A 14568-nucleotide genomic window follows, 5' to 3' on the forward strand; every position below is an offset into this window, starting at 1 on the left:
CGTTGCTGCTCACCACAAACGCTTCTGGTCTCCTCTCCAGCTTCAGCTGTTTTTATTCAAAAGCAAGGCGTGTACATGCAAAGAAAATACATACACTTTATCAGATGTCAGTTGAACTGTCTGATATATCTTCACTGTTGCCGGGCAAATTTTATCTAAGTCAAACACACGCAGAGGCCTGTTAGCAGGCCACTAAGTTACACAATGCATTTTATTTCACACATTATTAAACATAACTTGAGCATAGCAATTCAGACCCTACTAAGTATTTTAAATGTTTCCAACAAAAGTTATTTAAAAGGACAAAAATATCACCAGTCCTGTTCATAACTTTTATGGACAGGATTTCTAGGCGCAGCCAAGGGCCGGAGGGGATCTGGTTTGGGGACCACCAGTGGATTTCTTCTCTTTATTTTGCAGATGACGTGGTGCAGCTGGCCCCCTCTAGCCAAGACCTACAGCATGCACTGGGGCGGTTCGCAGCCGAGTGTGAAGCGGCTGGGATGAAGATCAGCTCCTCCAAGGCCGAGGCCATGGTATTACTCAAATAGAAGTAACAATTATAGTGGAGCAAAAGTTCTCCTAGAAGTACATTTTATTCTAAAAGTTATTTAAAGTAAATGTAACTATTTACCACCCACGTCTTCTGAAGAATGCAAACCATATGAAACATTTTTTCCTCTTAAGCAGCCATTCTGACCCGATCCCAATCTTTGGAATCACTATTCCAACACTTGTTTTTACTGACAAACACACGTGTCCTGATGGTCAAGTTTGAAAGATTGTTTCCGTGCCTTCTTAGACAATGGAAATCCAAACAGGTTTGCTGGATATCTGTAACGGCCAGTTATACAGTTTTTAAATCCTGCCACATGACAACTAAAGACAGTTTGTTAACTGTAGTAAAAGCATTGATGCCAACTCCAGTTTCAGAGTCTTAATTTCACATATACTGCCTCACTTTCTCACTACTGTTGTCTAAGGGCACATTGAACAAGAAACAACCAGAGGTAACCTGCAATTGACTTTGCAATGAAAAGGCCTTTGATTAGCAATCGTACAACTGCTTGACCCCTTAGCGATGTTTTTGCAACTGCTTTCAATTTAATTAAGTCATATTACTTGACGGTTACATAAACTGGACTTCCCAATGTTTCATACTAGACAGTAAATTTTTCATTCAATATATGGGAGTTCAAATCATGGAACAGTTCTATTGAAACTGCCCTCCAATCTCTCTTAAACATTTTAAAGATGGAAAATACCTTTTGAGAAAATATAGCTAGATCGATATCATCTAACTTATTTATACACTGGTCAAAAAAATAAAGGGAACACTTAAACAACACAATATTACTCCAAGTAAATCAAACTTCTGTGAAATCAAACTGTCCACTTAGGAAGCAGCACTGATTGACAATCAATTTCACAGCTGTTGTGCAAATGAAATAGACAACAGGGGGAAATCTTTGGTGATTAGCAAGACACACTCAATAAAGGAGTGGTTCTGCAGGTGGGGACCACAGACCACTTCTCAGTACCTAAGCTTTCTGGCTGATGTTTTGGTCATTTTTGAATGTTGGTGGTGCTTTCACACTCGTGGTAGCATGAGACGGACTCTACAACCCACACAAGTGGCTCAGGTAGTGCAGCTCATCCAGGATGGCACATCAATGCGAGCTGTGGCAAGAAGGTTTGCTGTGTCTGTCAGCGTAGTGTCCAGAGCCTGGAGGTGCTACCAGGAGACAGGCCAGTACACCAGGAGACGTGGAGGAGGCCGTAGTAGGGCAACAACCCAGCAGCAGGACCGCTACCTCCGCCTTTATGGAAGGAGTAACAGGAGGAGCACTGCCAGAGCCCTGCAAAATGACCTCCAGCAGGACACAAATGTGCATGTGTCTGCACAAAAGGTTAGAAACCGACTCCATGAGGATGGTATGAGGGCCCGACGTCCACAAATGGGGGTTGTGCTCACAGCCCAACACCGTGCAGGACGCTTGGTATTTGCCAGAGAACACCAGGATTGGCAAATTCACCACTGGCACCCTGTGCTCTTCACAGATGAAAGCAGATTCACACTGAGCACATGTGACAGACGTGACAGAGTCTGGAGACACTGTGTAGAGCGATCTGCTGCCTGCAACATCCTTCAGCATGACCGGTTTGGCAGTGGGTCAGTAATGGTGTGGGGTGACATTTCTTTGGAGGGCTGCATGGCCCTCCATGTGCTCACCAGAGGTAGCCTGACTGACATTAGGTACCGAGATGAGATCCTCAGACCCCTCAGACATTACATCAAAGTCGGATCAGACTGTAGTGTGTTTTTCCACTTTAATTTTGTGTGTGACTCCAAATCCAGGCCTCCGTTGGTTAATAAATTTGATTTCCATTGATTTTTGTGTGATTTTGTTGTCAGCACATTCAACTTTTTACAGAACAAAGTATTCAATGAGAACATTTCATTCATTCAGATCTAGGATGTGTTATTTGAGTGTTCCCTTTATTTTTTTTTTAGCAGTTTATATACTTAACTATATTTAGAATTATTTTAGATAGTTGCATTTTATTCTCTGTGGTTTTGTCCTTTTTGTATATATATATATATTTTAGTAGGTTTACATATTTTCTCCTGGAAGAAAAAAGCCATTATATTTTTTTTTATCTCACCAGTAACTTGTGTTTGTTTTCCTTCTGGATTTGTTGTGGTTCTACAGTGTATGTGCTGTGTAAAATAAAAAAATAAAAACTAGTTCAAACACTCAGGCTTTGTGACACATTAACTTTTTACAAGTGTGGAGACAACCAAAGAAAACACAGATTCATTCATGATCTACAGAGGTTGCTTTATTTGAATGGGAAGGGATTCAGTGCAAAGCAAAAGGGTCCATTTAAGTGCTTCTTACACAAGCGCTACAGTATTCTGACCGTTCTAATGTTAATTTCTGAATGTCTTTGTTAATTTCATTACTTTTTATTATGTCTGTAAAGTAGGAAAATGCTGGAATGGTCTTCTGTGTCAGTTTTGACCTCCATCTCAGCCAAACGTACTGTTGTTCCAGGCCACATTGGCTGCATCCATGTCCACAAAGTTAATGTAAATCCTGAAACAGACACCATAATTAACAGGTTAATGGGAGCTGGCCTCGTCGTTACACCTCATAAAGTGGCCGTGGTGCATTTGTTACCTGTCAGGAGAGACGCCCAAGTGTTTGTTGAGCAGTCCACACAGGAGTTTCGAATAGTGCTTGTTGTGAGCGCCGCTGATCTTGCCGATGCTGTGGAGGGAGCAGAGTGCGCAGGGGTCTCCCTTTCCTCCAAACATCATCATTTGGTCTGGGTTGATGTGCACAGCAATGTACTGGTGTATGCAAGACAGATGCAGAAAAATAGAGTCACATAGAAATGGGGGGGATTGGTTTTAGAAAGGAACACAGATGACAGGTGGGGATGCAGGTCCTATTTAGTATAGACACTTATCGAATTTTGTATAATTATCAATTTAAGACTGACTGTATTTTTGTACATTTTCACAAAAATTACATTTAACTGTATGACCCTACAGCTGCTTTCTTTTTTATTTTCTCATTTATATTTCTTATTTTGTGTCTTTTGTTATTATTTCAGATACAGCTGCACAATATATGAAAATGCAATAGTCTTTACCATATCAGTATGTGCAAAATGGCAGTTTGGGAAGTTGATTTCAAGTTAAATGCTTTGACAAACAATAAGCTGATAAAATGTTTGGCCAGTTTGCCGGTCACTCATGCACACCTGATATCGATTGTAATGATCAATATGCTAAAACTTACAGGAATTGGTCAAAGCAATGCATTGTTGAAAAAAAAAAAAAAAAAAGACCATTAGGGAAAACAGCCTCAAACTAAGTATTAGAATGTGATTTTACTGTAATGCTACTGTGTTTCAAGGCTTTTATGTGCCTTTTAACAGAAACAGAGCACTCCGTGTCCCTAAAACATTTTATGTGCCATTGATTCCGATGCAAAACGCATATTTTAAAGAGTAGCTAAACCCCAAATCAACTTTTTTTTGTATATAAACTATAAAAATTGGGCCTTAAGGGTGCTATCTTTATGTTACTGTGCTAATTGTGACATTCCATTCTGGTTTAGTCCCACCTTGTTCAATATCCTTCAAATTTCATGGTTTACAGATTTATAATACCTAAAGACATTTCTCCATGCACAAACACCTTTGTGCAAAGAAATTAAATAAAAATTGATCTAAGTCAATATTGCCGCCAAGTTTTTGGCATTACCAAGCTTAGATGAAGCCCCCCTTCCCTCCAAAAATAAAAACCTAGAGGCTCCATCTGCTAAATGTGACATTTTAAGGGATAACAATTGTGAAAATTAATTAATATTTTTAAATATAGTGATGACTGATGTTAAAACTGGCATTTATAAAAAATGTCATATATAATATTCCTGTGACCCCTTTAAATAATATTTTTTCCCTTCAAGGAGCATTGGTGGAATATGAAACATTTTTATTACAAAAAAAAGTAAATTTGTTAAATATGTAACCGCATATCTATTTTGGCCCTGCTTACTTGTATTTCTATCCTCCGAGCATGTGCAGCAGCCTTTAATAGTTTCGTCTAGGTTAATTTTTCGGGAAGATCTATGCAGATCAAAGCTATTAAGCATAGACTTTAATTTAATATTATTAGTTTTGCTTCAAATAGGTTGCCCCCATTTGGTTAATCATTCATCAACGCTCAGTCCAGGCCATGTTTGCAGAGTTTCACAAGGATCTGTTCACATAGCACATGAAACTGTCTCTGTATTTGAGTAGATATGAAACATGAGACATTACATAACAGCAAAAACTTAATTTGATCCATGTGAAACAATAAGGGCATATATGATGAGGTCCACACTGATCCTGCAGCATCGAGCGACCCCAGGCCTACCTGCGCGGGTTTGCCCATGGCTTTGGCCAGCTCCTCTGTGGCCTCGGACAGCAGAGCCGCGGGGACGTCGCTTTTAGCCACGTTGGTGTTCACCACGAACATCGGCATGGTTAACGCTGTATTTGCCTCCACTGGTCGAGCAGCTGCGGATGCTTTCTTCTTCTCCTGTTCTCGAACGGAAGAAGACGCGAGAATTTCCTCTTCCTCTTTTTCAGTTCCGGAAACAAAGTACCAAATTGATCACAGCGCCCCCTTTCATCCTGGAAGACAAATGCTTGAGCTCCTCAGGGTGCGCTTATGCGTATTTTTGACACATTCTGGTGTTAGTTGATCTATTTAATATTGTCATTCGGGTATAAATTTATTTCAACATTCAAAAAGGATTTGTATGGCATAATAGGCAAAAGAAGTGCTATAAAATCATTGGAATATTATTAAACGGGGCTCTGAAAATAGTCTACCAGTCAACTAACCAAACAATCCATTCTCTATACACAATACACAGTGAATAATCTAATAATTACCTAAATAAATTGTTTAATTATTTCTACATTGTAGTTCTATTCTAATTTATTTGGCTGTTTTGCATACCGATAACAGAGCTAACACAGTCACAACGAGAAGAGCTTTCTCAAGTCCTTATTTAGGCTGCATTAGTTTCTCAAGATATGGTGACTTCCCATCTGAAAAACAAGTTAGTCTACATGTCACTTCCTGCATCTTAAATTTTGTTTCACAATTACATATCCCTAAATGTACCCCTGAAATGATGCAATTTTGTTGTTTAATTCAGTCACTTCAGATTTTTATTTTGATTCTTTTTTGTCACCTACCGGGGTTGATTTTGCCTTTATAGACGATCAAGACCAAGAACACCCTAACTTAGCTTGGGGTGGTTTCAGTGTGCTTCTTATCTATTCCAGGCAATCTGCCCAGGTATAATCCAATAAATATTGCGTTAGGATCAATTTGAGACACCTTCATCCCTGAGATAAGGCCATATGTATGATTCAATTCAATTCAATTCAAAAATACTTTATTAATCCCAAAGGGAAATTAAATGTTGTTATAGCTCATATTATGTAGGTTTCTTCAAAGAGCCGTTGTAGATGCTGATGGCTGTGGGCAGGAAGGATTTCCTGTAGCGCTCCGTCTTACAGCAGATCTGAAGAAGCCTCTGACTGAAGACACTCTGTTGTTGTAGGACAGTCTCATGAAGAGGATGCTCAGGGTTCTCCATAATGTTCTTCATTTTATGAAGAATCCGTCTTTCCACAATGATCTCCAGAGGTTCCAAAGGAGTCCCCAGAACAGAGCCAGCCTTCTTTATCAGCTTGTTGAGCTTTATTAGAGCCCCAATAGGGACTGATCTGTCCCCAGTAGTCCCACCGGGACAAGCATTACAGTAAAAGTATTTTTTACGTTGCGCTGAAAGTCGTAGTAGTACAGTTACGGTAGTGGGCAAGCACCATGAGCAGAGCTGAAGGAGCCGAGGAGGAAAACAGTGGCAGCGGCAGCAGAAGGCAGACGGAGCGGGCTGAAGTTGGACTGCGCTTCCTTGTCGCCGCTTCCCACGGCGTACTCACTGCTAAAACCCAGCGTAATAGTGTGTTTTTATTTTACGTCTGATAAGTTAATACGTTGGGAAGCATCAGCAAAAGGTGCGTATGAAGAGCTAAATTAGCCTTGCTGCTAGCTCTGGAGACCCTGCTGCGTTCCACTTCAAACATACTTATATGTTACAGAGTTTACAAAATTGACGGAGATTTTGCGCCTGATATTTATTAAACTAGCATATGATCGAGGCTACGGTTCAAACGGTTAAAGGGAAGGTTTCCGATGTAATTAAATTGTTACAGGTGTGGTAAGTGCATATTTACAGAGTCCTCTTGAGATTAACAGTTGATTACAAGACAGTAGCAGCTAGCTTATTTAAAGTAACGGACACTTGCGAGGTCGGTGGTTTTCTATTTCCCTAATCGATCCGATATGATCAACTTTCAGCATCCAGTTTCGTACATTTTCGTTAATGCGTTAATGCAGTAATCAGTACAATAATGTGGAGTGTTGGTCAGGTCCTCAGCTCTCCGAGTCGAGATGATGGAGGAGTCGGTGAGCGCTTTTGAGACGCATCTGACGGCCGTTATGGACAGCCTGATCCGCGCCTCGGTGTGCGAGATCAGCAAGCTCTTCCAGGAGACCGTGAACGACTACCTGGTGGAGCTGTCCCTGAACAGGAAGGAGAACGAGGCTCTCAAGCTGCGGCTCAAGCTCACCGAGAGCAAGCTGAGGACGGAGCGCAAGTACGGAATGGGCTGGGCGGCCAGCCGCCGCAACGCCGGGCTGGCTGCAGGGGAGGAGGTCGGAGGGCGGCCGAAACGGAAAGTTGACATCGCCCGTAAGTATTTTAGGGTAGTGTGCTTGAAGATGTTACCACAGCCTTTCTATAACTTACATTTCTATCAGTTTCAACACGTCTGTATGTGTGTTTCAGTTGAAAGAAGCTTTAATCTTACTGTGCAGACACTGACACACTTGTTTTGTTGGAAACCATCTGGGAAGAGCTGATCTCTCTCCCTCCCTCCTCCCTTCCTCGTCCTCCGCCTCCTCCTCTTCATGATCTCTCCCTCTATCCTTCACCTCCCCCTCTTCTCTCTTTCCACTACATTCTGTTCCTCCCTCTCCTCTCTGCTTTTGCTCCCTCCCTTCCTGCCTTGCTCCTCTCCTTCTGTCTCCCTCCTCCCCTTCCTGCTCCTCCTTCCGCTTTCCTTCCCATCTCCTCCTCCTGCTCTGTTTCACTCCTTGATCATGTTGCACACACACACATTCACTCCCCCGCCTCCTTTTCTCTCCTGCTTCTCTCTCCACCCTCCATAATTACACACAACTTCTCTCTTCTTTTTTCCACTTCTTCATGGTCTCCTTCAACATGTCATCCCATTTCTCCTTCTTCTCAACAACTCCACTTCTTCCTCTCCTCTGTCATTTCTGTCACATATTTTTTTCCTCCTTCCCGCTCTCCTATGTGTCCTTCTATGCCCCCTCTCCTCACTTGTTCATTATGCTTACTCCTCCCCCTGGTTGATGTCTTCTCTCCTTCACCCCAACCTCTGTTCCACTTATTTTCCAATCTGCCTCTCCAATCTCCCCCATGTTCCTCTTCCACGTTTCCTACCTCACGCCCCTCTCCTCTCCTTCATCCTTCACTCTTTGCCTTCCAATCATCTCTCTCCCCCTCATATTTCATCTTCTGTCTCCCTGTGCCCTCTGTCTCCACACCTCCCTCCTGTCCTTCCTTCACCACCCTCCCCTCTCTACAGGAGGCAAGCTGAAAAAGGTCCCAGCAACAGCCCATGGCAAAGGATGGCCAGGAGGTGTGTGGGAGGAAGGAGGAGGTGGCGGGGGAGGAGGAACTGGAGCATCAGGCATAGAAACGGGACGAGGAGGAAGAGGGGGGAAGGAGCCCAGGGAGGCGTACCTTGTCCAGTTCCCCCGGGATGAGGAAGACGAGGGAGAGATGGTGGATGACGAGGACGGGGAGGGCAGCCTCGGCGGCAAGGGGGAGGAGAACGGCAACATCAAAGAGGAGGTGAGGGAGACAGACTTTCTCGGAGGAGGAGTAGGAGGAGAAAGTGGCGCAGCATCACCGCGTTGCTCGGCAGCTTCATGTACACTGAGTAGGAATGTTGACAGAGAGATAATGAGCAGAGGTAACGAGAGTTTCACTTATATTTTCCACCAGCAAATCACAGCAGAGAAGCTAACCATAAAGAGAAGGCTGCTGATTTGATTTTTAGCTTCAAGAGTTCCCTTTGAGTGGAAATCTTCAACTCTCAAGTACAACAACCTTTTATAATTAATCCAGGCAGAGATGAGAAGCTTTTTGCTGTGCAGCCACATGACCAAGTGCCATGTGTACCTTCCAGCTAAGTCTTACAAGGTTTGGTGAACAAATACAATGAAGAGATACAAATCTGGAACACTGACACCTGAAAAAGTTGGTACACAATAAAGATAACACGTTTACATTACAAACGTTTTAAGGAATGTATTTACAGTACCTCGTAAAATTATTCACAACAACCACAAGCTGCAGTGTATCTTATTGTATAGTGAGGTTGAAGGAAAAAGATTGAGGGCTCTCAAAATCTAAATCTGAAAAGTGTGGCGTGCATTTTTATTTAGCTCTCTTTACTCCATGACCCCTAAATAAAACCAGTGCAACTGATTGCCTTCAGAAGTCACCTGATTAGTAAATTAGAGTCCATCCTTGTGTAATTTAATTTCAGTATAACTTTATCTCTTCTAGTCCGTCTGTGGTGGTGTATGATATGAGGGACTCGGGTTCGGATCCCGCTTGCGTCAGGAATGGCATCCACTGTAAAACCTCTGCCAAGTCTGTGTGCAAGTTGTAAGGACTTGCTGTGGCGATCTCTGAATGAGGGAGCAGCCGAAAATGTCTTACTATAACTATATCTATGGAAAACAAAGCAGACAGGTCACTACCGGTCAAAAGTTTTAGATAGACTTAATGGGTCTCTTTATTTTTATGACTATTTCAATTGTAGATTCTCACCAAAGGCTACAAAACTATGAATGAAAACACATGAAATTACACAGTAAACAAAAAGTGTGAAAAAACTCTAAAATTGTTTACATTTTAGATTCTTCCAAAAAGCCACCCTTTGCTTGGATTATTGCTTTACGGTCTTAGCATTTTCTCCATGAGCTTCATGAGGTGGTCATCTGAAATGGTTTTCCAAAGAGTCTTGAAAAAACTTCCCAGAGGTTCATTGAAAGACAGCCAAAGATTAATATTTCAGTCATCACAGCAAAGGGCGGCTACTTTAAGGAATCTAAAATATAACATATTTAAAGTTTTTTTACAATTTTTTGTTTGGTACATTATTGCATACAGTTGAGACAACAAGTATTTGATACACGGCCAATTTTGCAGGTTTCCCACTTGCAAAGCATGTAGATATATTTAATATAATATATAACATATATATATCAGGGCTGAAACAACTAATCGGATTAGTAAAATAAATAGCTAATTTAGTAATCGAATAGTTGTTAACTGACTCTAAAATATGTCATTTGCTGAACTTTGTAAATAAATAAAAAATCTATTAGGCACCTTTTGCTATTTGCTTATTAATCGATTAACTGAAAACATTGCCATTATAATATATTATATTATATTATTGATTAGTGAAGCTTTTGAGAGGCCCATGGTAACTCTGGAGGAGCTGCAGGGAACCACAGCTCAGGTCTGTTTCTTCAGCAGCGACAGGAATGCTGATCAGTGTTGGTAGGAAGATGGATGGATGGAGCTAACTATTATTTAAAAGAAGAAAACCTGTTTATATTTAAAAGTCTTGTGACTGGGACAAAGATTCATCTTCCAGCAGGACAGTAACCCAAAACATAAAGAGCTACGGCTGAATGGTTTAGATCAAAACATATTCATGTGTTTGAATAGTCCAGGCAAAGATGAGAGATAAATCCAACAGAGAATCTGTGCTAAGATTTAAAAATTAATATTCAGAGATGCTCTCCATCCAGTCTGACTGAGCTTGAGCTCATTTGGAAAAAAAAATAAGCAAATATTTCAGCCTTTAGTTGTGGAAAGCTGGGAGAGACAAACCCCAAAAGACTTGGAACTTAATTACAACAACAGGTGGTTCTACAAAACATTCACTCAGAAGGGCTGAAGACAAATCCACACTTTACTTTTTAGATTTTCATGTGTAGAAAAATTAAACCATTGTATCCTATTGCTTTATCTTCACAATTATGTAACTTAAGGGTATTATTCCTTTTGGCAGGCTTTTATGAGTAGAGCAACACTGGTGCATCCCTTGAGTTTAGGAGCCTGAATATTTTATGTCACTGTGTGTTTCTGTCAAGAACCATTTACAAATAGACTTCATCACTATAACAATGCCATACGTAAATGCTTACTGTGATGGTTTAGACACTTCTTCTTTTCCCGAGGATTTACAAATCTTTGGGTCAATTGCTAGGTCTACTTTTAGCTTTAAAGTAGTTTTGAATTTTGAGGCATATTAAGCATCGTTATTGCTCGCCAGAAACCATCTACCTCTTAAATGTGGTTTTTTCACAGATTGAATGACACAAAAAAATTGATTATCTGTCTAATGCTTCCAGTGTCCCTGACTGAAACACAAGGCCAAAGATGACTCACCCACCACCGTGCATCGCAGTTGACAATAACAGCAAGTGTTTCATTTAATAAAGTTCTTTACTGATGATACTAGCCATACTTTACCAATCGACAGCACATTTACAATATGCTTATTGCTAGTTTTGATGTTTATTTGCAGACTTCGGAAAATAAATCATGTTCCAATGCGAATTCAAGTAAAGAGCAGTCATGCCTTGGCTTTCATTTTTACTTTTAAGACACATATCACCCACATCAACAGTGGTTGTTTAACTATGTTTGAATCTGAAGAAATGGCTTCATGTAAATGTGTTTTTCTACCCACTCCCAGCCCTCTACAGTTATATACGCTTCAATTATTTTAGTTTTAGACGTGCTAGGAAGTCATTTACAGATGTCTTTGACAGCTGGTTTTTAGGATAAGGTGTGGTGACTTTCCTTTTACTATTTACAAAAATGTCAAACTTATCAATTGACCATGTGAATCCTACACAGACCTAACAATTCAATTAATGTCTAAGAGCTTGGAAAAAAATATATATAGTTTATTATAGTATATAATGTCTGCTATTAGCAAAACCTTTTTGTTGTCCTGATTATCTTTTTAGTAAAAAACTGAAATCAGATGTTGCATTCTGGTTTTATTGAAATCAGTTCCTCTACTTAACTACAAACAGTATCACAATATTTGATATTGAATATTTGAGCATAATGACTGTTAAATCTGAATAAAACAAATTGTTTTAACTTATTTACAGACAAACCTCCTTCCTTTGTCTCAGCTGTTTGGTCTCTCGTCCTCTGGTTTCTGTGCAGTTTTCTCAAACTGAGGGCTATCTGCCTGCTTCTCTGACGCTCATAAAGGAGGCTCTGAAGATGAATCCGCCCAACCAGAACCTCCACACTGGCTCAAAACCCCAGGTTGAAGGTAATGAGCTCAGGACACTTGGACTAAGGGAGGGCAAGTTAGAAATTGTTAGAGACAAGCAGTTTTAAAGAAAGTGGAAATTATTCCTCACACAACTCTTTCCTCCTTCTGTGTCCGCCCTGCAGACCTCCCAGATCGCCCCCCAACTCTTCATCAGAAAGGAGAGGAAGACTGGGCTCTGAACCGTTCCGAACCATCAGATGGGGGCATGACGATGGATGAGCTTCGAGGTCTGGAATCTGCACTGCGAGCTGAGAGAGGCCGTGAGCAGGCTTCCAGGACAACATTGCAGCGTGATGCAGAGGTGGTGCAAGGAAACGAGATGAGTGTGGCTCCGAAGTACATTGGACTGGATGGACTGGAGCAGGAAGGAGAGGTGGATCCTCAGCATCCCTCTCTGCTGAGGGAGGACCATGTAGTGCAAGCTGGTGTGAAGGATGCTGTGAGGGCTGGAGGTGTTGATGGAGCGGAGCTGAAGCTAGGCTGGTCAAAGAAGCTGAGAGAGGTTGACTGTACTACTGTAAAACCTGTAGAGCGCGCTGTAGAACAGGCGGAGTCGGAGCTGCTGCCCCAACTGTCTGCTCCTGGAAGCGTTGAGGAGAGCGGAGAAGAAGAGGGCGGAGGAGATCTGCTCCACTTCTGTCCACAGTGTGGAGGAGGCTTCACTTCAGAGGCTGAGCTAGATGAGCATCCATGTCCACTAGGTGGCGCCCATTTACAGGGCAGCGGAGCAGAGGGCGGCCTCTTCCCCTGTGCCCACTGTGGCAACACTTTCAGCCATGCCTGGGCCCTCAAGAACCACGAGTGTGCCTGCGCCGCTGAGCGACCGCACTGCTGCGAGATCTGTGGGAAACGCTTCACACACTCACGTTCACTGGAACGCCATCATCTGGTGCACACGGGCGAGCGGCCGCACCGCTGCCCGCAGTGTGGGCGCTGCTTCAGTCGGCTAGGCAACCTGGAGCGGCACCAGCGGATCCACACGGGGGAACGTCCGTATGGGTGCGAGGCCTGCGGGAAACGCTTCAGTCGTGTGGAGTACTTGAAGAGACACCAGCTCATACACAACACTGAGAAGGCAACACTGCAGTGCTCCAACTGCGGCAGGGGCTTCTTTGAAATTGAGCAGCTGAAGAACCATCAGTGTTTCTAGAGCTGCCTCCTGAAAACCTCTGGAGAAAGTTGAAGTTGATGAATGTGATTGGTGCACTGTGTTACTCTCTGTGATCATCTTTGAGCTTAAAAGCACACATGTGGGTGATTTTTGCTGGCAAGAAATCAACTCTATAACTCATTTCATTGCAGGAAAATAAAGTCTGACATTTTTTGTGGAAACATGTAAAACCTGAACTTATTTATGAGGAAGATTACATTGTAAATTTGTATTATTTTATCAATAATTCACTTGTATTAAGGTCCTATTCCTTTCCTGCCAAAATAACAGTTTTGTAAGCTTTGTATTTTGTATCTTTGGGTTTTGGTCTCTGTTACAAAAATAAACACTTCGATTCATCCTAAAACTTTGCGCACTTTTTTTGATTTTAAGGTCAACGATGACCTCATGTTTCATACACAGTACTGTTACTGTTTCAAGCCTCTCCAAAGACAGCTTTACTCTGATATTGTGGGGGCCAGAGAGGTATCCTTTTGTACGGTTGGCCCTACCCTGTCCTTTTAGAAGACTTCCCTATAATTTTCCCACATTGTAGAGTAAAATAGGCTGAACAGCAATGCAGCGGTTAACAAAGGCATCTCCAGAAGGTTTTTAAAATGGTGCAGATAGGTGGAAAACAGGTGCTCCACTGTTTTTCAGATTTAAATCCCAAACTCAAAACAACAAATGTACACAGTCAGCCTATAGAAGTGTAGGACTCAGGAAAAGGTAACAAAAGTCATATTTAGGGTTATTGGCAGGATACAAACCTACTGTTTAACACGTTGCACTTAAATAACTTCTGATGTTCTGTGGAACAAATGCTGATCAATTACAAGTAAAATTGTATTGTGCTTGACAAACAATAACATGTGCCCCTCTGGTTTTAAGTGTCAGGATTAAAGAGGACATCTTATTCCTGTATTTATTTATTTTTTTTACTTTTTGCTCTCATTGGCTCCATGTCCCAGAGTTACGTTAATGAACCTAGGACTGACTGAGGCAGGCAAGTTAGTAAAAGTCTGTCAGGAGGATGGATCAGTCTTAAAACTGCCCAGATATTGGTGCCCAATCACAGAACCATCAGACGTTTTGTTGCAAATAGTTACCAGGGTTGCAAGAAACCTGTTGAGAAAAAAAAGATGAACAAAAACTGCTAAAGATGTGAGAAGAATCAAACATGAAGCATCCAGGAACCCATTCTCCTCCAGTCTAGTCTAGTCTGGATCCTCAGTCATCTACTCTGCATATGGAGGACAATGCTGTGAGGGTTTAGGTGTTGGTTAGGTGGAGCCAAAGTTAAGTGGTCGGAAAAGCTGAGAGAGGGTGATTTAGTTGCTAGAGGCCCTGTAGAGGGCGCT

General features: G+C 41.8%; 2 protein-coding genes across 3 annotated transcripts; one reads left to right on the forward strand and one right to left on the reverse strand.

Moving 5' to 3' along the window:
* Positions 1-2822: 2822 nt before the first annotated feature.
* Positions 2823-5111, reverse strand: mif (macrophage migration inhibitory factor). The gene is made up of 3 exons (XM_047354189.1): positions 4937-5111; positions 3186-3358; positions 2823-3101 (listed from the first exon to the last, which is right to left on the reverse strand). The coding sequence occupies exons 1-3, from the start codon at positions 5042-5044 to the stop codon at positions 3035-3037; spliced, it is 348 nt and encodes a 115-aa protein (XP_047210145.1). The 5' UTR covers positions 5045-5111; the 3' UTR covers positions 2823-3034.
* A 1176-nt stretch (positions 5112-6287) lies between these two features.
* si:dkeyp-121d2.7 (zinc finger protein 467) lies at positions 6288-13574 on the forward strand. Of its 2 annotated transcripts, none has more exons than XM_047354168.1 (5): positions 6288-6597; positions 7020-7334; positions 8257-8525; positions 11943-12054; positions 12180-13574. In XM_047354168.1, exons 2-5 carry the CDS (start codon positions 7034-7036, stop codon positions 13205-13207), a joined length of 1710 nt encoding a protein of 569 aa, XP_047210124.1. In that variant the 5' UTR covers positions 6288-6597; positions 7020-7033; the 3' UTR covers positions 13208-13574. The 2 variants fall into 2 exon arrangements, with proteins under 2 accessions (XP_047210124.1, XP_047210123.1); XM_047354167.1 differs by having other exon boundaries at positions 6293-6597; positions 7012-7334.
* Positions 13575-14568: the final 994 nt, after the last annotated feature.

Source organism: Girardinichthys multiradiatus, chromosome 23 (genome assembly GCF_021462225.1).
Source record: "Girardinichthys multiradiatus isolate DD_20200921_A chromosome 23, DD_fGirMul_XY1, whole genome shotgun sequence".
Lineage (NCBI taxonomy): Eukaryota > Metazoa > Chordata > Actinopteri > Cyprinodontiformes > Goodeidae > Girardinichthys > Girardinichthys multiradiatus.